This window comes from Bufo bufo, chromosome 3, assembly GCF_905171765.1.
Source record: "Bufo bufo chromosome 3, aBufBuf1.1, whole genome shotgun sequence".
In the NCBI taxonomy this organism is placed as follows: Eukaryota; Metazoa; Chordata; class Amphibia; order Anura; family Bufonidae; genus Bufo; species Bufo bufo.
This window is the reverse complement of record NC_053391.1, coordinates 258,362,769-258,386,804: the sequence shown is the minus strand read 5'-3', so window position 1 is coordinate 258,386,804 and position 24,036 is coordinate 258,362,769. Positions and strand designations below refer to the sequence as shown.

The 24,036-nt window shown below is 39.8% G+C and overlaps 1 protein-coding gene across 1 annotated transcript; it reads left to right on the top strand.

The window, feature by feature from the left end:
- Window positions 1-4,264: 4,264 nt before the first annotated feature.
- LOC120993731 (acidic mammalian chitinase-like) lies at window positions 4,265-23,662 on the top strand. The gene is made up of 11 exons (XM_040422203.1): window positions 4,265-4,289; window positions 10,677-10,706; window positions 11,287-11,488; window positions 13,063-13,119; window positions 13,206-13,371; window positions 13,487-13,611; window positions 18,566-18,689; window positions 18,791-18,976; window positions 21,593-21,712; window positions 21,819-21,960; window positions 23,385-23,662. The coding sequence occupies exons 1-11, from the start codon at window positions 4,265-4,267 to the stop codon at window positions 23,660-23,662; spliced, it is 1,455 nt and encodes a 484-aa protein (XP_040278137.1).
- Window positions 23,663-24,036: the final 374 nt, after the last annotated feature.

Here is a 24,036-nt window from a genome sequence, read left to right as displayed (position 1 = left end):
CAAGTGGTCCCCGGCTTCTCTGGGCACTTTGGATTATGTTGGCTGATTGTGCTGCTGCGGATAGTGTTTGTGATGTTTTTCTTGAGTTCATTCAGGGGATGTGGATTATTAGTGTACACTTTGTGTTTTAAATATCCCCACGGATAAAAATCGATTGTGGACAAGTCTGGGGAACATGGTAGCCATAACCCCTTGCTCACAGTACACTCCTCCATAAACAGTTCATGAACCCAAGCTAGTGAGTTCTGTGAGGTGTGGCATGTGGCCCCATCGTGTTGGAAAAAGCAGGACATTTTTTCTTCTGCAGCATCCCTGCTGAAGAGCTGCAAGCAGTATCAGCTAACATAATGCGACATGCCCAAAGATATATAGACATCAACCGGGACCACTTTCAGCATTTTTTGACACTTGTGGGTAATTTAACCCCTTCAAACAACAGCCAGTTTGGACCAAATGCTGGAGCCCCATTTTTCTAATATAACATGTGTCATGTTTGACATGTCATAGTTTTATTCTGGCCGCCTCTCGGCATGTTTGCCATGCTGCCGCCTGAACTCCGGCCCGCCCCCATTGTAATCAATGGGGCAGGAGCGGACCTCCAGCAGCATGGGTGCAGTAGCGGCAGCACAGATACGGCAGGATGTTTACCCGTCAGAACAGCCTGCTGGAGAAGGCTGCCGCTAATGTGAAAGTAGCCTTAGTGTAGTGGCCGGGTTTGGGGTGGCCCCAACGCTACGCTGGGTCCCCTGGACACCGTCAAGGTGTCACCACGTGTTGCTGCTCTCCGGAAGGGATGGTAAGGCGTGGTGCACCCCAATGGGAAATAAGTCCAGAGAGTCAGGGTCTGCAGTAAACCAGGGTGCTTCTTTACTGGCGGAATTCAGGTACAGGCGAGGCATAGGGCTGGCTTCTCCAGTCCCCTCCCTGGAAAAAGAAGGGTTTGATGCTGAGGAAAGGCCTAAGCTAGCTGTCTCTCTCTCTCTTCAGAAGGCTGATACACTGGTCCAAGGCTGGTGATCCAGGGTCTGTGGCAGCGTATCTCCATCTCAGTGTCTTCTTCTGGTCACTCAGTAGTCTGGCAGTCTCCTCTTCCAAGCACTGTTCCCTAACTACAGCATACTAGGGGCTCTGACTGCTCTCCTTATATACTGTTTTTGCCAGACTAGAACCTTCTAGTGGGAGGGGTGGAGTGGAGAAACTCAGCACAAACAGATACATTGTTTCAGCTCCGTCTGGTATAGACTTACATTAGAGCTTCAATGATACTTAATGGAAATTACACAGCAGGTTTTTCAAACAAAAACAAGTTTCCAGACATAACAACATAGCTAAAACCAGGCTGTCTGCTTTTTGGTGGTAAACAACCCTGGGTGTTTACCTCCAAAACGTGGTTTTAACACAAGTCTGGGTTTTTCCCTCCAAAACATGGTGGTAAACAAGTCTGGGTTTTTCCCACCAAAACATGGTGGTAAAGAAGTCCGGGTTTTTCCCTCCAAAACATGGTCTTCTTTAAACCCTATGGCAGCTGTGGAAAATTACCAGCTTCTCAATCAAAGCCCTAACAGTCTCTCAGTATTCATTAACCCTAATAACACCCAATAACACATCCCTCTCCCCTGTCTGTACTATCACTAGCAGGGGCTGGGGGTTCACTACCCCCAACATCTAACTACTACCCCCTGCGGTGGAGAATGCTTTGAAGCATGGCCAGAGCACTGAGACCCGTGTAACATGTAGATTTCTCAAATCTTAACATTTCCTGAGAATCACAGAGGTCATCAGCATACCTTATATCTGGTACCAGGGAGATGTGAAAACCATCATTACAACCCTCACTATGTAACACAACACACACCTACTATTAAAAGAAGCACATTGACCAGATATATACAAAAATCATAAGAAAAAGCCACAGTCCACTGTGACAGAAAACCCACCCTATAAATGACCCCATTTTGAAACTACACCTTCATGTTATTCAAACTGATTTTACAAACTTTGTTAACCTTTAGGTGTTCCAACAAGAATGAAAGCAAAATTAGGGGACATTTAAAAAAAAAATTTTGGGCAGATTTTCCATTTTCATTAAATTTTCCTGTAACACAACAAGGATGTCAACTAAACAAACCTCAATATTTATTACCTGATTTTGCAGTTTACTGAAGCACCCCATGTGTGGTCATACCCTGCTGTATGGGCACATGCAGGGCGCAAGAAGGATAGGAGTGCCATATTGTTAACAGAGGGCAGATTTTGCTGGAATGGTTTTTCAGGTGCTATGTCAATTTGAAGAGACCCTGAGATACCTATAGAAAGTGAACCCCAAAATGACCCCCATTTTGGAACTACACTCTCAAAGAATAAATCTAGGGGTGAAGTGAATGCTTTGTCCCTACAAGCATTTCATAGAATTTAGAAACGGCTGAGAAAATGAAAAATTTCTTTATTTCCACTTTAATGTTGCTTTAGCCCCCAAATTTTTCTTTTTCACATGGGGAAACAGGAGAAAATGAACCCCCAATCTGTTATGCATTTTTTTTTCTGAATACAGCGACACCATATATTTAGTCTTAACTGCTGTTTGGGGTCACGGCTGTATTCAGAAGCAAGGAGCAGCATCAGTATTTTCTAACATGTAGCTGTGTGGGGGCTTGTTCTTTGCAGGATGGACTGTAGTTTTTATTGGTATCTTTTTGGCCGGTACATATATCTTTTGCTCACTTTTTATACAATTTTTTTGCGGAGGTGAAGTGGGCAAAAATGGCAATTCTGTCAGTGTTTTCTTATTTTTTATGGAGTTCCACTTTGTAGTAATATGTTATGATAATTTTATTCTGTGGGTTGATAAGGTTATTAGTGCGATACAAAATTTATATAGTTTTTTTTATATTTTACTTTTAATTTTTCAGCATACAATCACTCTTCGTATTAAAAATGAATTTATTTTGCATTGTCAGATATAGTGTTGAGCAAACTTGTGGTTTCAAGTTCAACTACTAGGTTCGGGTTATCTAAGAATTCCATTATGGATTCCGCTAACACAGAACATAAGTTTTGGTCCGTCGGTAGGTTGTGATTCCATAACAGAATTCTTAAATAACCTAAACTTGTACGCCAAACTTGAAACAAAAGTTCGCTCAACACTAGTCATATACTAATGTCCATAACGTTTTTATTTTTTCACCAATGGTAATACTGACCATGGCATCTATGGAGTTAAACAGCCAAGATTGGTGCCAGCACCCTATATTTTGGCCATTGCAGCAGAGTGTCAGCTCTAACTTACAGCTGACACTCTCTGCTGATGGCAGCAGCTCTGTTCCTGAGCCACTATCATCACACTGGGCACCGAGGAGCAGACTTCAGGGGGCATCTGGAGGACAATGGCAGCATCTTGGGGCATCTGGGGGCATTGATGGCATCAGGGGCACGGCGGCACACAGGGTGTCTTGCACACTCATCTTGTCATACTATCGCTGCAGGCAGGCCACTGTTTTCGTGCCAACCTGTATATACAGTATACATATATATTATATAGAATAGTCACATATACAGCAGCACAATTCAGTAGGTTGTTAATTATGATTCCGTGTTTGATGGTAATATCCTTTTAACATGGCCTACTGTTGCTAAATAATAATTTCCCAAAAATATGGAAAGATACATTTAAAAAATTATCAAAATCCTAACTTTCAATGATGACTGGGTGGAGAGCTTACTATTGGTAATGCCAATATTGCCTTTTTTTTTATTCATGATGTCACTTATGAGAAAGGCACGGGTTATCTGTTTAGTTTCCATTAAATCTATTTTTTTTGGCCTTAACTAAATTGACTTCAAATGGTTCTAATCAGGGGTGATTAAATACTAGTGAAGGTCATGATTGTAATATAATCACAATGTTCTGTTCTGGCTAATAGGTTATCTAAACTAGGAATGCTAAAGAAGGACATTCATTGGATGCAAACATGCAGCATTCATAAGGCACACAATTTAGCTTCCCCTTTTGACTTTTATTTCCCTGCAAAAGTCACTTAGCTCAAGGAGCTGTCCAAAAATGTATATATCTTAATTCTGATAAACTGTTCTTAAACAATTTGCTTTTTTATCAAGATACCAATAAGTAAAACAAAACAAAAAAAATCTGTGTATTTACATAGTAATTAATTTTACAATTTACATTGTTAAAGTGATAAGAAAAGTGGAAAGAAAAGAGAAGTATAAATAGTGACACTACTTTAACTGGAGCCAGTACAGAGGCAAGATGGCAAAGCTTATCCTGTTCACCGGTATGGAAATAATAGCATTTCTTAAAACATATGGTTTTAGTATACATATCATAAAACTTATAGGAATTAGTTTGTTGAGTTCTTCTAATTTCTAGCCTTTTAGGACATCTGCAACTCTTGATCAAGTTTATGCTAAATGAATATTGGTTGTGAATGATTCTTCACTGGAATAGCAATGCACTTTGTGAGACAGTTTTTGGTAAGTTTTGTGATGCATTTTTTTTTTAACACAAGCCAGAAGTGGATTCAAAGGCTATAATAAATATAAAGGAATGACTTTTCCTGAAGGATCTATAGTACTTCTGGTTTTGGTTTAAAAACAAAACAAAAACTACACCTCATTCAGATCAAAAATCTTCATTCGGTATGTGTTTCTAGCTCTGCCTCTGTAACTGTTAATATAACTATATAGTGACTTTTTCCTTTATCAAAACTACATATTGTGATGCGTCCTTAGATGGGTTTTACATAAATATAACTTATTCACTATATAACAGCTGAAGTCCCCATAGATTATGTGAATCAAGGTTCCTCAAATGTATGGAGGAGCAGGTCAAGCATGCATACTGCTCCACTGCTCACTCTATAGACTGCCAGAGGTAGACCAGCCCATGTTTGATCTGCCACTCCTTTAATTTGGGTCTATACAACCCCTGCTCTTAAGACTATGGTGGTCCCAGCAGTTATACCTGTACCGATCAGATATTTATCCCCTGTTCTGTGGATTAGTAATAAGTCTGTATTCTGGGAAAACCCATTCAAAATGTAACTGCTATTTTTGTTTTCCGATGGGTAGGGAGAGGCATAGGGAACATCTTTCTAATATACTTTATTTAGGGAAAAACCTTTATTTATAGGAGAAAACTAGGGCTGAAATGTTCTTTGCAGCACTCTTTTTCAGTCGCTGCTAAGGGACATCCGTCTTCCTAAGGCCTCATGCACTCAACCGTTGTTTGGGTCCATTTTCATGGGGCTGCAAAAGATGCGGACAGCCATTAGGTGGCCCCGCTAAAAAAATATCCAATTTGCAGGCAGGAATAGGCATTTCTATAATGGGTGGCCCGTTCCGTTCCGCAAATTGCACAATTTAAAGACCGCAAAACACGGTGAAGTCGTATGCATGTACCATCTTTAACACCTAACACTTTATTTTAACCCATTCCTGCTTTTAGCTTTAAAAACTGCATTAAAAAAAACTGAATGTGTAAATCCAGCCTGCAGAAAACTCTAAATTATCAGGAAGGAACTGTTCATCCTCAATAACTGCTTTTCAGTGAAGGAAAGAGCTGCAGTGATCTTCTCCATGGTATGGGGATGAACCATGGCTTTTTCCTTTTAGAATCCATACTACCACTCATCTTTCATAGCTTCTCCTTTCATATCCTTTTCACCTAACCATCCACTCAGATGACAATGTTTCCCTAAAATTGTTATGACTAATAAACAGGAGACCTCTAATGTGTATATGCATTTTTTTTTTCAATAGAGGAAAGCAAAAGGATGAAAGCAATTATACTATTCTACTTTTTGAAAAATTGCTTCACATTTTGTCAGATATAAAACCAACCTCATCCAAATCCTTCAAATTACAGTGATATGAAACTTGACAAAATTGATATCAAAGAAACAGTGATAAAGTGTAGTTTAAAGCAAGGTCCAAGTGAAAGGGAATCTGGCTGCAGTCTTGACCATTCTAAACTGTTGACAACAATAGAGAAGGATTGGTTAATGGGTCTTCTGGGTGGATGTTACTGCTGTCATTCATAGAAGAGGTGAGGGGTCTTGAAGCAGCACGATTCAGAGATCAGTGAGCACCTCACATTGAAGTTCCCACCTCAAGTGCACTTAAAGGGAATCTGCAGTTTTGACCATGCTAAACATACATTTTGTGGATTAGTGAGAATATGATATTTTATTCAGACAGATTCTGCTCTTTAAGTGCACTGGAAGAGTACCTTCCCACTGAAGTGCTCTACGCTCTCTGCACTGCACTGCTTCACATCCTGTCCCCTCTGATTAGGATGACAACTGTAGCATCCAAGCAGGAGACCACTGCAGAGGAGAGGACTGTGAATCAGCTTAAGGCCAACAGTATTTTGTCTTGTATTAAAAGAGGTATGGACTTGCAGGACAGGGATGTAATATTGCCACTATACAAAGCATTGGTACGGCCTCAACTGGAATACGCTGTTCAGTTTTGGGCACCAGTCCATAAAAGGTATGCCCTGGAGTTAGAAAACGTAGAGAGGAGAGCAACTAAACTTATTAAGGGCCTGGAAGATCTTAGTTATGAGCAAACATTAAATAAACTGCATTTGTTTAGCCTTCAAAAAAGACTTCTAAGGGGGGACATGATTAACCTGTAAAATATATAAACGGACCATACAAAAAATATCAAGGGAAGCTATTCTGTGTTAAACTCCCTCAAAAAACAAGAGGCCAACCCCTACGCCTGGAGAAAAAAAAGATTCAGTCATAAGGGGACAAGCAGTTTTTACTGTAAAGGCTGTGATACTCTGGAATAGCCTGCCGCAGAAGCTGGTCACAAATTCAGTAGATGGCTTAAAAAAAGGTTTAGATAACTTTTTAATTCAAAATAACATTGAGGCTTATGACAATGTATAGAAATCTTGTTCTACACACCCTTTCCCTCTGGCCCAACCCTGTTTGAAAAGGAAGATGGACATTGATCCAGGTATTTGTTCTATGGCAGGATTGCAGGTTGGACTTTTCTCTTTTTCCAGCCTTAACAACTATGTAACTATGTAACTATGTAATGCAGACAGCAGACTGCAGTTCACTGGGAAACCCCCTAGTGTCGAGCGAGCATGCTCGGCCAAACATTAGTTCGGCTCGAGTATCGCGATGCTCGACACATCACGTTGTTTGGCCGAATATCACGTGTGCTCGAGCGCAATGCTTGAGTCTTCTCCCCGCACATTAGTTGGCTGCTACGCAGCCAATAAACATGCAGGTAAGTGCTGCTACTCACTGTAATGCCATAGCCATGTTAGTTACTGGCATTACAGTGATTGGCTGGCAGTCTCAGTCTTAGCCAGGGAGAGCTGTGCTATAGAAGGGACAGATAGTGTAGGGAATTTAATATTTTTTTTTGTTAGGCAGGTTTGGTGTTAGAGACCCAAAAGTCCTTTTAAGGACTATTGTTGTATTTGGCAGCAATATATATTATTAGCGCAATCTGCACTAAATTGCGAGCAATTGTTAGAGTTACAAATATCCTTTTAAGGACTATTGTATCTGGCAGCAATATATATTTTTAGGGCAACCTGTGCTAAATAGCTTGCAATTGTTTGACCACTGCAGACAGCGACATTATTTGCGCTACATCTCCTGTGTAATGTGTGCGCAGCCTAAAAAATATCTGTGACATCCAGTGTACTTTTTCCGTAGACTGTGTCCACTGCAGACAGTTACAGTACCTGCCCTATATCTCCTGTATAACATTTGCGCAGCCTAAAAATATCAATGACATCCAGTGTACTTTTTCCGTAGACGCTGCAGACAGTGACATTACCTGCGCTACATCTCCTGTATAACGTTTGTGCATCCTAAAAATTTCTGGGACATCCAATGTACTTTTTCCATAGACGCTGCGGACAGTGACATTACCTGCGCTACTTCTCCTGTTTAACGTTTCCGCATCCCAAATATCTGTGACATTGACTGTAATTTAGACAGGGAAGTCTTGTCTGTTGGGACTTCTGCACACATGGCTGACTTTATGTTATGCTGCCTTTCCCGTGACCCTCGCGTTATATGCATTTTGGCCAACACTGATTACTGGTTGTTCACCCTTCTCGACCCCCGCTACAAGGAGAACTTCTCATCTCTCATTCAGTGGTGGAGAGGACTAGCAAAATGGTGCAATACCAGAAGGTACTTGTGGAAAAATTGCTCCAAAAATTTCCAGCTGACGAGGGGAACATACAGCAGTTCCAACAGAGGCAGGGCAACACTCTCCAAACCCTGGGACAGTTTCATGACACCCCGCCAGTACCCTCAACCTGATGCGCGGCCTACTGTCACAAGGAGGGAAAAATTTTGGAAGATGGTGAAGGAGTACATAGCAGACCGTGTCTCCTTCCTCAATGTTCCCTCTGTGCCTTACAACTATTGGGTGTCCAAGCTGGACACGTGGCACGAACTGGCGCTCTATGTCTTGGAGGTGCTGGCCTGCCCTGCCGCCAGCATTTTGTCAGAGCGGGTATTTAGTGCTGCTGGGGGCATAATAACTGATAAGCGCATCCGCCTGTCAACTGAAAATGCTGACCGGTTGACTCTTATAAAAATGAACAAGGCCTGGATTGCCCCTGACTTCTCTGCTTCACCAGAGGAAAGCGGCTGAACATAAAGGCACTTTAAATGTGGCTTTTATGGTGCATTGAATACATTGTATTCCTATGCACACCTTCCACCACAAAAATGAGTATATGGTTCAATCTTCTTTTTCTCGTCCTCCTCCTCCTCCTTCTCCATCATATCAACATGCTTATTAGGCTGCCCTCGGTCCTAATGTTTTAGAGGGTCAGCTCAGCAGCAGGTCTTCGTCCATAATTTTTTCAATGCTCAGATCAGCAGCAGGCACTTGCATCTAATGTTTTAGCGAGTCAGCTCAGCAGCAGGCCCTCGCCCATAATATTTTAGATGGTCAGCTCGGCAGCAGACCCTCACCCCTAATGTTTTAGTTGGTAAGCTCAGCAGCAGACCCTCATCCCTAATGTTTTAAATGGTCAGATCATCAGCAGGCCGTTGCTCCTAATATTTTAGAGGGTCACCAGCAGACCATCAATCATTTTTCAAGGGTGTGTATGATGCCCTCCTTTATGTGTAATAAAGCGTGTATTGTAGTGCCTCTTCCTTGTAATTTTTGGCAGCCCTTTCACTTTATATACAAGTAAATATACAGGAAAGAATGTTTCCTAACAATTTTTTCTCTAAAATCGATTTTATCTTCAGTTTTGTGTGTATTATTGTCAGTCTGTAAAAGTGGCGTACTACTCGGATAACATAAATCCCAGCAGCGACCTGGGAGTCCAAGATGCATCCAGACATCCTCCCCATGCTGTTCCCGAACCATTTCAGTGGTGTTTCTATCAATTTCTGACCTTTTCCTGTGAATCAGACACCCTCCTCTCTTCAGAGCAGGGGGTGCCTAGTTTAATGCTCTGGTTCTCCCATTGACTTTCATTGTGCCTGGATGCTTCGGTAGATCACCCGAGCATCCTGAGGTGTTCTACTCGAGCACCCCAGTACCCGAGCACTTTGGTCCTCGATTAACACTAAAACCCCCCTCTCCAAATGCTTAAAGAGCAGAATCTGACTGAATAAGTTAATATTGTCACTACTCCTGTTAATAAAAACTACACAAAATATATGTTTAGAATGGTCAGATTCCCTTTAAGTGCACTTAAGGTGGGGCTTCACTGTAAAGTGCTCCAACCAGGAGTCAACTACAGCATTAATTTACAGCATAGGGTAGGGGCTGTGAGCAACTCAATGCAGAGGATGCCTCCACTGCACTTGTAAGAGCAGAATCTGGCAGAATAAATGTCCATATTTACATTACTACTGATAATAAAAGCTCCACAAAAGGTATGCTTGTACTACTGTCCCTGGTCCCTACCAAGTGCTATTTAGTTTGGTCAAAACTGCTGACAGTAGTCCCAAAGATATATATATCTTTGGGACATAGGTACATCATGTATAACAGCATGTTGGCAGTTTAGGAGGGATTAAAAGACCAGACATACTAATTTTAAACAGAACCTGTCACCTTAAAATGCTGTGCAATCTGCATACAACATGTTATAGAGCAGAAGGAGCTAAGGCTACTTTCACACCTGCGTTAGTTGCGGATCCGTCTGGTATCTGCACAGACGGATCCGCACCTATAAATGCAAACAATGGTATCCATTCAGTACGGATCCGTCTGCATACACTTAGTCAAAAAAAGTCTAAGTGTAAGTCAAACGGATCCGTCCTGACTTTACATTGAAACGAGCTGAACAGATTGATATATAGTATTATAAGAGAAGATTTGCTGTAACTTGTAGTATATTAATTTAAAGAGCAACTGTCAGCATGATCAACCCTATTAAACCAGTCATACTTCTGTTCTAAACCATATTGCCTGAGGATTTAACTGTGTTTTCATGGTGACAGGTTCTTTTTAAGTGTACAATATAAGTCAAAAGTGAAGATAATAATGAAAAATGTACCAACATTTTGTTCAGATCTTAGCATTACAAGGAAGGTAAGAAATTTAAATTCCTATATAGATAAAAGATTGCATACCTAAAAAGGTAGGTTAACCAAACCTTATTTTAACATACATGTAATAAAGTCATTGATATTTCTCTCTTGTAGGACTGGCATTGCTGCTGAACGCTCAGATAGGTAAGTCTCTAAATATGTCAAGCAATGGACTTGTTTAACCCACACATAAAAGAATGATAAACTGTGAAGTAATACATCTTAGATAATTCTAATTACAATATACATGAAGTGTTATCCTCAACAACTAAGCATACTAGTGAGCTTTTCCAAATAGGAAATCTACCTTATTTTTAAACAGAGATCATGTCTCAACTGATTATAAGACTAGTACGACAGAGAGAGATTTCTCTACAATTTACAAAAAGATTATTACCCTCTCAATAATACACAAAGCAAGAGAACACTGAAGTACTGTATAAATATTCACATAGTTACGTGAAAGACTTCTAAAATGGTTGCTGCTGGGGTCTCACCAGTGCTATACAGCAAACCCAAATACCAGGGGCGTAGCTAAAGGCTCATGGGCCCTGGCGCAAGAGTTCAGACTTCACGCTGGACACAGAGATACACCATTAGTTTTACAAAAAGTAGTGTAATATATTTTATCTCATATATGTAAAATATACTACTGTTTTTACTTTCTTTCAATCACTTTGATGTGCATATTTTGCCTGCATGTGTTTATTCTTACTTCATATAGGCTCTGCCTACGTGCTGTCATGCTATTTCACCAACTGGGCCCAGTACAGACCTGGACTGGGGAAGTTCAAGCCTGACAATATTGACCCATGTCTATGTACTCACCTGATTTATGCCTTTGCTGGCATGTCAAACAACCAAATTGCCACAATTGAATGGAATGATGTAACTTTGTACAGCTCTTTTCAAAACTTAAAAAATCAGTAAGTAGTTATGTAAATCTAATTTACTATAGTTTGGTTTAAACTTAAAGAAGTCTTTCCATCTGGGACAGTCATGGCATATTGATAGAATGTGCCATAAATTTCCAGTAGGTGCTGGTCCTGCCTCTGGGACCCACTCCTATCTGAAGAATTGGGCTCCAAAGACATATGAGACTTCCAAAAATAGTATTGGCTCGGTACTAGCAATGAATGGAGGAGTGGCCGTACTTGTGTGACTTGCTTTTTGTTCATTGCTATGGGACCTCCTAATAAATTTGAGCTTAGTTTTTCGTAAGTGCCATAGTAGTGAATGGAGAGGACTTCTAGAAGTGTGCTCTCTGTTCACAGCAGGGGCCTGTCGTTGACATATAAGGCAGGTCTCAGAGGTGAGAACCGCATCTATTGGATATTTTTGGCATATCCAATCAATATGCCATAAATGTCCAGATGGAACAACCTCTTTAATTTATTTTCACATTTGTTGAGAATGTTGTATTTGTGTTTCCCCACAAATAGTTATTAGTCTAATGGTATCTGATGTTTGCTAGGTTGCTCAGAAGCTACTATAGCATTTCATCTGTTACTTTTACACTCCGAATTCTGCCTAATATTTGCCTTGTATAATATCCCTTTTAAATTGATTGTAATTGTTGTATTCATAGAACATTTTATCGTATTTTATTTGGAAGTATGTCCTCTGTGAACATAATAACATTTTGTAAGGTGCATCATATGTGTTGAATGAAAAGAAAACTTCTACACACAGATCTAAAAAAGTAATTTGATAAGTAAAAAAAAAAGCAATAATCTTTTTAAAGAACTGTTTAATTATTACTACTCGGTAGTCAAAAGTCTAAGGGGGAAGGGACTTATAAAAGGAAGTTTGTCAGTTTCTGGCACACATAAGTAACACATTTTTGTACAAGCGGCCTTTTGCTGGGACTTTTTTCATTTTTAGGGAGGAAACATGCTGTTATACGGATCTTCCATTCTGTAACATATAAGGGTCCATTCACATATCCGCAAAATGGGTCCGCATCGGTTACACAATTTTGCGGAATGGGTGCGGAACCATTCATTTTCAATGGGGCCACAAAAGATGCGGACAGAACACAGTGTGCTGTCCGCATCTACATTTCCGTTCCGTGGCCCCGCAAAAAATAGAACATGTCCTATCCTTGTCCGCAGCCACGGACAAGAAAATGCATTTTTATTACAGTGCCGGCCATTTGCGGACCGCAAAACAGTTGCGGACGTGTGAATGGACCCTTATAGAGATACTCTCTTCTAAAAGCAGTGCTTTTGGATAATAAATCCATTATATAATTTCTGATAGAACATGGCAGATTATTGTTCATTTCCATTCAAACCTGTATGGCTCTCCATGAAACTGTGCCATAAGGAAGTCCATTAGGGTCCATGGAGTTCTATACTTGCTGTGTAATGGCTCCATACAACCCAGAGGACCAAAAACACAATGTTCACTCAGTTGTATATGCCCTTAGCACTAGAAATAGGCTTCTGTGTTAAATGCACAGTGTATATCACTAGAATTTCTTTTTTATTTATTTCAGAAATGGTAACCTGAAGACTCTGCTGGCCATTGGAGGTTGGAACTTTGGCACTGCACCGTACGTAGCAAATAGTGCAAATGCCCAGATGCTAATCAACATATCTATCTGAATTTAAAAACATTTATATTCTAATATGTTTGCAGTTTCACCACGATGGTCTCTACTGCTCAGAACCGCCAAACCTTCATCTCATCTGTGATCACATTCCTGCGTCAGTATGGTTTTGATGGGCTTGACATTGATTGGGAATACCCTGGCTCAAGAGGCAGCACTCCTCAGGACAAAGCGCTGTTTACCACTTTGGTTCAGGTTAGCTTCTTAGTTCTCACCATGCTCATAGTTATTATTGTCCAAACGGCAAAAACAGATATAGAGAGAGCCGCAGATTTATTCCCATATTTAACTTATAATTGCATTCTTACAGGAAATGAGGGCAGCTTTTGAGACAGAGGCTTCACAAACAAATAAGCCAAGACTCATGGTTACTGCTGCTGTGGCTGGTGGAATTTCCAACATTCAGTCAGGTTACCAGATTCCACAACTGGCTCAGTAAGTAAATAAAATCCAAAATAAATGTTGCGATTGGTATAAAAACTTTGCGGGAATTTTAGTACAATTTACAGCTGGAAAGAACACGTTCCAAAGTGAAATTCTACCATTGTAGCTACTATAAACCGCTGCTACATATTTGTTACTGAATTAGATGCAAAGGCATTTACTATTCTTTTGGTCACAGACTACAAACTGTTGTTTTGTTAGTAGTAACATTTATTGCAAAGAATATGTTTGCAGTATGCTGCTATGAAATACTTACACACGTTTTGAATGCCTGTGAAAGATGCGTTAAACTATAAATAATTTATTAGAAGGATTGTCTAGCAGAGAAACATTTTTGTGGCAAATGACAGAATGGGTTTAAAAAAAGTAAAAGCAGCCATACTCACCTTACCTGGTCCCCACAGACTTGCCAGGTACACAGTGGTCTTTACTTCTATCTCAACAGACAGGAAATGCCTGTTGAACAAATCATTGGCTGAGGCATGTCAACCACCTTAAAGACTTACATAAATAAGGATTCCTTAAAGGGAGTTTCCTCCACACAGGTCATCAATATCAGATGGGAGTCCGACACCCAGAGCGCCACCAATCATCTGATTTTGGCAGCAAAAACATAACAGTGGATGGAGCCAGAAGCAGAAGGATCCATCCATTATGTAGTGACCTCAACCCCAATTCATGTGAATGGCAGCTCGCAGGCACCACCACTACACAGTAGATAGATATCTAAAAAGTGGAAACTCCTTTAATATAACATCAGTATGTGAGTGAGCTCAGCTTCACAAGGGTTGAGCACTACCTGTTACAATGCAAACTGGCTGTCTGTTTGCAAATTCCACACATGCCACCGACACAGTAGTATCAAAGTGTTTAGGACATTATAATTAAGATTTCACACTGGAAAAAACTGAGCAGAGCTGCTCAGCACTAATGTAAAATAGCATAATACTTGCTAGAAGGAGATCTCTTCAACATGAGAAATGTGGTAAGGCAGCTTTTCCTCCTCCCTCTCACATACACACAGCACAGCAGTGTTGCTCTGTGTAATATGATCCCGAGTGAGACTGAAAATTCAGCCATCTTCCAAGCACTTGATTTTCAGTGAGTGCAGAGTTTCCGAACAGTTAGAGATAATGTAATATCCAGGTGGAGAAAGAGGCATCCTAAAAATCTGATTACATTGTATTATCTATTGATATACAGAAAAAATGGTTTCAACTTTTAGCAGTGTTTTCTGAGTCATTAAATGTGGCCAATATTACTTAATATAGCCCTTGAGGTTATAAGAATTATGTAGACTGCATTCAGTGTATCTGATTGGGCATACTATTTAGTTAATGAATGCATGAGCCTGGGAAAGACATTTAACCCCTTAAGGACTTAGGACGTAACGGTACGGCATGGGTCCCGAATCCTTAAGGACCCATGACGTATTTGCCCCCCCCCCCCCCCCCGTATCGACGATCGCAGAAAACCGCAGGTCAATTCAGACCTGCAGTTTGCTGCGCTTTTAGCCGATTCTGGGATCAAACTTTAAAATGCCCGAAATAAAGTTTTATTAACCCCCCCTGCACCCCTGAATGATATTATGTGGGCGGGTGGTGCAGGGGGGGTGTCGCAGGCGGTGCAGGAGGCGGGCGGTGCGGCAGACGGGATCGCGATCCCCCGCCCGCCTACCCTTGAATAATCGTTGGCGTCTAGTGGGTATACCAGGGTGCCAGCACATTGCTGACACCCTGGTATAAACGGCTGACATCGGTGATGCGATGTCAGCCATTTAACCCTTTCCATACAGCGGTCCGTACGGACCGCTGTATGGAAAAGGTTAACAGCTCAGGGAGCACCCACCCTCTACCATCAGTGGGCTGCTGTGCCTTTGCAGCCCCCTGATGGGAGAGGGAGAGAGCCCCCAGACAGCCCCCCGACAGCCCCGTCCTTACCCTTCCCCGTCTGCGAAGTTCTGACCAGTACTGAGCAGACAGGGAAGGTTCCCATGGCAACAGGACGCCGTCTCAGGGATCCTGCTGTCCATGGTGCTGAACAGATCTGTGCTAAAGGCAGAGATCTGTTCAGACAAAGTGTAAGTAAAATACAGTACAGTACAATATATATTGTACTGTACTGTATTATACAGACATCAGACCCACTGGATCTTCAAGAACCAAGTGGGTCTGGGTCAAAAAAATGTCAAAAAAGTGAAAAAAGTTAAATTAAAAAAACACATTTATCACTGAATAAAAAATAAAAAATAAAATACCACTAACATATTAGGTATCGCCGCGTCCGTAACGACCTGATCTATAAACGGTCATGTTACTTTCGCCACACGGTGAACGCCATAAAAATAAAAAATAAAAACTATGAGAAATTGAAATTTTGCCACCTTACTTAACAAAAAAGGTAATAAAAGTGAGAAAAAAAGTCGCATGTAGCCAAATAGTACCAATCAAACCGTCATCTCATCCCGCAAAAATCATACCCTACCCACGATAATCGCCCAAAAACTGAAAAAACTATGGCTCTTAGACTATGGAAACACTAAACATGATTTTTTGGTTTCAAATATGAAATCATTGTGTAAACTTAAATAAATAAAAAAAGTATACATATTAGGTATCGACGAATCCGTATCGACCGGCTTCTATAAAAATATCACATGACCCTAACCACTCAGGTGACCACCGTAAAAAATTAAAAGTAAAAAACGGTAGTAAAAAAAAGCCATTTTTTGTCATATTACGTCACATAAATGTTTATTGCAAGCGATCAAAAAGTCATATGCACCCCAAAATAGTGCCAATCAAACCTTCATCTCATCCTGCAAAAAATGAGACCTACTTAAGATAATAGCCCCACAAAACTGAAAAACTTTGCTCTTAGACTATGGAGACACTAAAAACATTTTTTTTGTTTTAAAAATGAAATCATTGTGTAAAACTTACATAATTAAAAAAATTGATTACATATTAGGTATCGCCACGTCCGATGACAACCTGCTCTAATAAAACTACCACATGATCTACCTGTCAGATGAAGTTGTAAATAACAAAAAAAACGTGCTAAAAAAATCTATTTCTTGTTACCTTGCCGCACAATAAGTGTATATAGAGCAACAAAAATCATATGTACCCATAAACTAGTACCAATAAAACTGCCACCCTATCCCGTAGTTTCCAAAATGGGGTCACTTTTTTGCGAGTTTCTAATCAGGGGTGCATCAGGGGGGCTTCAAAAGGGACATGGTATCAAAAAACAGTCAGCAAAATCTGCCTTCAAAAAACCGTTTGGCATTCCTTTCCTTCTGCGCCATGCCGTGTGCCCGTACAGCGGGTTTATGACCTCATATGGGGTGTTTCTGTAAAACTACAGATCTGAGGGCCATAAATATTGAGTTTTGTTGGGCTGTTAACCCTTGCTTTGTAAACTGGAAAAAAAATTATTTAAAATGGAAATATGCCAAAAAAGTGAAATTTTGAAATTGTATCTCTATTTTCCTTTAATTCTTGTGAACACCTAAGGGTTACAAAGTTTGTTAAATCTGTTTGAATACCTTGAGGGGTGTAGTTTTTTAGATAGGGGTCACTTTTATGGAGTTTCTACTCTAGAGGTGCATCAGGGGGGCTTCAAATGGGACTTGGTGTAATAAAACCAGTCAGCAAAAATCTGGCTTCCAAAAACCATACGGCGCACCTTTCCCTCTACGCCCTACTGTGTGCCCGTACAGTAGTGTACGGCCACATATGGGGTGTTTCTGTAAACGGCAGAGTCAGGGCAATAAAGATACAGTCTTGTTTGGCTGTTAACCCTTGCTTTGTTAAGTATAAAAATGGGTTAAAATGGAAAAATTAGGCAGAAAAATGAAATTCTCAAATTTATCCCCATTTGCCAATAACTCTTGTGCAACACCTAAAGGGTTAACGAAGTTTGTAAAATCAGTTTTGAATACTTGAGAGTTGTAGTTTATAGAATGGGGTAATTTTTTGGCGGGTTTCTATTATGTAAGCAAAGTGACTTCAGACCTGTAGTGGTCCCTTAATTTTGGGTTTTTGTAAATTCTAAGAAAAATTTCAAGATTTGCTTCTAAACTTCTAAGCCTTGTAACATCCCCAAAAATATAATATCATCCCAAAATGCTACAAACATGAAGTAGACATATGGGAATGTAAAGTCATCACAATTTTTGGGGGGTATTACTATGTATTTACAGAAGTAGAGAAACTGAACTTTGAAATTTGCTAATTTTCTAAGTTTTGGTTAATATGGTATTTTTTTATGCAAAAATTAACTTTTTGACCCATTTTTGCAGTGTCATGAAGTACAATATGTGACGAAAAACAATCTCAGAACGGCCTGGATAAGTCAAAACGTTGTAAAGTTATCAGCACTTAAAGTGACACTGGTCAGATTTGCAAAAAATGGCCAAGTCCTTAAGGTGAAATAGGGCTGAGTCCTTAAGGGGTATAATAATCCAGACATGGGGAAATAGTCAGCAGGCAGCATTTTATAGAGGAGAAGGATCTGAACAGATTGATAAATAGTTTTGTGGGAAAGATTGAGTAAAACTTCTAATTTCTAAATTAAAATTTTGTTCTTTCTGACTTTAGTTGTACATAGTTGCTGTCTTTATCAGTGATTGATAGCATTCCCTGTGTAAGTGTGTGTGTATACAGAGACAGCTGTTAGTCACTGATAGTTGTGCATCCGTGGGGGTTGTCTTTTTAAGTTCAAAAAGAGCAAATGAATAAATTAGAAGTTTTGCTGAATCTTTTCCCACAAAACTATATAGCAGTCTACTCAGCTCCTCCCACTCTATAATATGTCTCCTGCTCTATAACTTTTCTTTTCTTTTATGTTCACTACAGAACAGTTTTAATGAATAAAATAATAAACTATGTTGTTACTCGTAACAAATATTGCAATGTTTTAAAGGCCTACTATATTTTAGGGCTTTGGATTACTTCCACGTTATGACCTATGATCTGCATGGTTCTTGGGAAGGATATACAGGAGAGAACAGCCCACTGTATTCTAACCCTTCTGCCACTGGTGCCAACTCTTACTTGAATGTGGTTAGTATCTCTAAAATTATACTTCTGCCAGGTTGTATGCATTATTGTGATTGATAAATCTGAAAAAGTACACCATTTAATGATTTCTAACTAAATTCTAGGACTATGTCATGAACTACTGGCTTAACAATGGTGCCCCAGCTTCTAAACTCATTGTTGGATTCCCAACTTATGGACACACTTTCATCCTGAGCAACCCATCTAACACTGCTATTGGTGCCCCTACTTCTGGAGCTGGACCTGAAGGACCTTACACTAGGCAGTCTGGATTCTGGGCCTACTATGAAGTAAGATTTTCTTAAACTAAATGCTAAAAATTTTAAAGGTTATGGACATCATTGAGAACTTTTTTTATATCATTGCATATTTCTAAAAATTGTTTTAAAAAAATATCAGTTTCAAATTTTCAATCGTTTTTTTCCACTATAGCTTTTTAAAATTAAATCTATCAGACAGCTGCCCTGACAGCTCAATCTGTAATGCTTATCTTTGAACTCTTGACAGCTCAAACACTCGTTATAGCTGAATGCTTATAAGACTGACAGAAATTTAGCTATAATGAGTATTTATATACTTTTAGAAAAGTACAAATAAAGACTACAGATTGAATCATCAGAGCAAGTTCCTGACAGACTCCATGTAAAGCAAAGATTAGTAGTTTGCAAATGTTCTAAAACTAAAAGATGTAGAGAAAAAACTGTCGAAAATGTTTAATAAAGACCCTTTGAAAACATGATTTTTATCCCAAGGTTAGTAGGGGTCAAAGAAAAAAAAAATTGCCCTTAAGGCCTCAGTTTTGACTGCGATTGCGTTCCGATGTTCAGTTTTTATCACGCGGGTGCAATGTGTTTTGCACGCGCGTGATAAAAAACCGAGTGTGGTACCCAGACCCGAACTTCTTTACAGAAGTTCAGGTTTGGGTTAGTTGTAGTGTAGATTGTATTATTTCCCCTTATAACATGGTTTTTAGTACAATAGGGCTGGAGGGGTTAAAATATATATTTTTTAACTCACCTTAATCCACTTGTTCGCACAGCCCGCATCTCTTCTGTCTTCATCTGTGAACAATAGGACCTTTGATGACGTCACTGCGTTCATCACATGGTCCATCACATGATCCATCACCATGGTAATGGATCATGTGATGAGCGTAGTGACGTCATCAAAGGTCCTATTGCTCACAGATAAAGACAGAAGAGATGCTGGCTGCGCGAACAAGTGGATTAAGGTGAGTTAAATTATAAATTTATTTATTTTAACCCCTCCAGCCCTATTTTACTATGCATTCTGTATTCAGAATGCTATTATTTTCCCTTATAACCATGTTATAAGGGGAAATAATAATGATCGGGTCCCCATCCTGATCGTCACCTAGCAACCGTGCGTGAAAATTGCACCACATCCGCACTTGCTTGCGGATGCTTGCGATTTTCACGCAACCCCATTTATTTCTATGGGGCCTGCGTTACGTGAAAAACGCACAAAGAGGAGCATGCTGCGATTTTCACGCAACGCACAAGTGATGCGTGAAAATCACCGCTCGTGTGCACAGCCCCATAGAAATGAATGGGTCAGGATTCAGTGCGGGTGCAATGCGTTCAACTCATGCATCGCATCCGCGCGGAATACTCGCCCGTGTGAAAGGGGCCTAAGGCTGAGTTCACACGAGCGTGTCCGGATAAGGTCTGAATGCGTTGCGGCAAACCCCCCGCGAGTAGGTACCCAATTGCAGTCAGTTTTGACTGCGATTGCGTTCCGTTGTTCAGTTTTTATCGCGCGGGTGCAATGTGTTTTGCACGCGCGTGATAAATAATCAGACGTGGTACCCAGACCCGAACTTCTTCACTGAAGTTCAGGTTTGGGTTCAAGGTTGTGTAGATGTAATTATTTTCCCTTATAACATGGTTATAAGGGAAAATAATAGCATTCTTTAATACAGAATGCTTAGTAGGTGGTCAATTGAGGGTTAAAAAATAAAAAATAATTAACTCACCTTCTCCTCTTGATCACGTAGCTGCCGGTCTCTTCTTACTTCTTTAATCATGAGCTGCCGGCTAAAGGACCTGTGGTGACATCAGATCACATGGTCCAATCACATGGTCCATCACCACGGTGATGGATCATGTGATTGTACCATGTGATATGATGTCACCACAGGTCCTTTAGCCGGCAGCTCATGATCAAAGAAGTAAGAAGAGACCAGCAGCTACGCGATCAAGAGGAGAAGGTGAGTTAATTATTTTTTAACCCTCAATTGACCACCTACTAAGCATTCTGTATTAAAGAATGCTGTTATTTTCCCTTATAACCATGTTATAAGGGAAAATAATACAGTGAATAGACTGTCATCTTAGCAACCATGCGTGAAAATCGCACCGCATCCGCACTTGATTGCGGATGCTTGCGATTTTCACTCAGCCCCATTCACTTCTATGGGGCCTGCGTTGCGTGATAAACGCACAATATAGAGCATGCTGCGCTTTTCACACAACGCATAAGTGATGCGTGAAAATCACAGCTCATGTGCACAGCCCCATAGAAATGAATGGGTCCAGATTCAGTGCGGGTGCAATGCGTTCACCTCCCGCATTGCACCCGCGCGGAACTCTCGCCCGTGTGAACTCAGCCTTAAGGTGTCCATAACCTTTAAAAAAAAAAAATAATAGAATAAATAATCCTTAATACTTTTAAGACAAAAAAGGAGAAAGTAAGAGCTATTGAGACTTAGAAACCGTTTAGAAGAGCAGGAGTCTAAAAAATTGCATCTATGCAAACATTTTTTGTTGCATCATAAAACCACCCCAGGATAATTTGAATTGTCTACATGAGACAAGAAAGGAAAATGAAATTAAAAAAATCTAACTGTTAAACAGAATTTCATACTTTGCCATTCATGTCTGCAGATTTGTACTTTCCTGAAGAATGGAGCTACTAATGTGTGGTCTTCGGCTGAAGATGTCCCCTATGCCTACCAGGGAAATGAGTGGTTGGGATATGACAATCAGAAGAGTTTCCAGATAAAGGTAACATTTTTTTTTTTTTATAAAAAAAACACAACAAATGCAGTACATGAAGAACACACAACAGAGAAGTATGCTAACATGATTAAAATTTTTCTCAAATTTATAGGCTCAGTGGCTGTTGAAGAACAACTTTGCAGGTGCTATGGTCTGGGCAATTGATTTGGATGATTTTACTGGTACTTTCTGTAACGAGGGCAAATATCCTCTGATATCCACACTGAAGAATACTTTAGGCATTCAAGCTTCTGGTAAGCATTTTGTCTATATATAGACATTACATAGATTCTTACAGTGACATACTGCCCAATTTATAAAATAAATAGTCAGAAACACAATATACAGGTTTATTAACCCCTTTACTTTTTACTCCCTGCCATCACTTTTTTCATTTTTCCATCCAGATAGACAAATTACAGTTGTTGTTTTTGTGGTACAAGTTGTATGTTCTAATGTCATCATTTACTATTGCATACAATGTATTGGAAAGCTGGAAAAATTCCATAGTTTTATGGGTTTCGTTTTTACGACATTCCCTATGCAGTAAAACTGACCCATTAGCTTCACTCTACAGATGCATACAATTACAAAAATATAACATTTATATAGTTTTTCTTGTGTTTCAATACTTAAAAAATCTTTAAAAAAATATCTTTTTTCTTTGCCTCGCCATATTCTTATCCCCGTAACATGATAATATTTTCATATAGAAAGCTGCGTGAGGGCTCATTTTTTGTGAGGTGATCTGTAGTTTTTAATGATAACATTTTGAAATGTATATGACTATTTCATCACTTTTCATAAAAAAGTTTAGGAGTTGAAGCAACAAAAAAACTGTGAATTTGCCATTTTAATTATTTTTCCATTGCACTGTTCACCGTATGGGATAAATATGTTTAATTTTACGTATTTTACGACATTCCCTATGCAGTAAAACTGACCCATTAGCTTCACTCTACAGATCCATAGAATTACAGCAATACCACATTTATTTTGTTTTTCTTGTGTTTCAATACTTAAAAAAACTTTAAAAAAATATTTATTTTCTTTGCCTCGCCATATTCTTATCCCCGTAACATTATAATATTTTCATATAGAAAGCTGCATGAGGGCTCATTTTTTGTGAGGTGATTATTGATACGTATTTTGATAGTATCGTCATTTTAGGGAGTAGTGGTGCAAATGATGTTTATCATCACCTCCATAGGAACTACTGCATTGATAGCCTTTGATTCTTCAGAGGGACTCAGGCTATACAAATAAATGAATGGCTCCCATGATCACCGTGCAAGGGAGCCATTCGAGCCCTGGAAACACGGCACTCCCGGGGAAAGCCACCTCAGATGCCACCATGACATCTGAGAGGTAAAATGTCAGAACCTGCTTCACTCCGGAGTGGGCGTCATCTTTAACACAATGACATGCCCCATACATGTATGGAGCATGTCATTAAGGGGTTAATGTAGAATGCTGGTCTGGTCTGTCCAGTTATCAGTAGGGGGCAGCAAAGGACATTTCCACTTTTGGGCAAATTGGTCGATACCAGATTAATTTCTTGAACCTAAAGGTTGATTATTTTTTTATCCGACTATGAAACTATACATAAACTCATGCCAACTTAATTACTATGAAAAAGCATATTGTTCTGATCAACATTATTCTGTTTTTCTTGTAGGATGCACACCACCTGCAGTTCCTGTTGCTCCAATCACAGCTGCACCACAAACTGTGCCCAGTGGAGGTGGGTCCAGCGGAGGCTCAAGTGGTAGCTCAGGTGGTAGCTCAGGAGGTAGTGGATTCTGCGCTGGCAAAGCCAGTGGACTGTACCCTGTGGCTGGAAACAAGAATGCTTTCTGGCACTGCTTGAATGGCATCACCTATGAACAATATTGCCAGGCTGGCCTTGTTTTTGACCCCAGCTGTGAGTGCTGCAACTGGCCATCATCTGTGTAGTGTTAGTAAAGGCTACACTGAAAATGTCAAACTGAATTGTTACAAGTGCTAAAAAAATAAACAATCATTCAGCATATTCAATATTGATGTTTTATTACTTTATGTTTCTTTCAATACTAGTAGTGTGTGATACAAGTTTCATAGAACTACAGAGACCTCCAATCTGCAGTACAGCCTGGTTGAAAGGAACCTATAAACATAGCTCAATGGTATCAGGAATCTTCCATTATATCACAATTGCAGTGAGCAGGCATTGCCACATATCAAGTCAATATAGAGAAGAAAATAACATGCATAATAAAGTTTATTATAAGGAAGACATTGCAGCAGATTAACTAATCCAGTTTAAAGTGTAGACAGTGTAAATTTAGACA

Bases quoted from the DNA above. Each gene is read 5' to 3' on its own strand.
- LOC120993731 (XM_040422203.1), top strand. From the start codon at position 4,265: ATGGCAAAGCTTATCCTGTTCACCG. The intron at 13,372-13,486 runs GTTAGCTTCTTA...GCATTCTTACAG, and splicing joins TGTTTACCACTTTGGTTCAG to GAAATGAGGGCAGCTTTTGA. The intron at 18,690-18,790 runs GTTAGTATCTCT...ACTAAATTCTAG, and splicing joins CCAACTCTTACTTGAATGTG to GACTATGTCATGAACTACTG.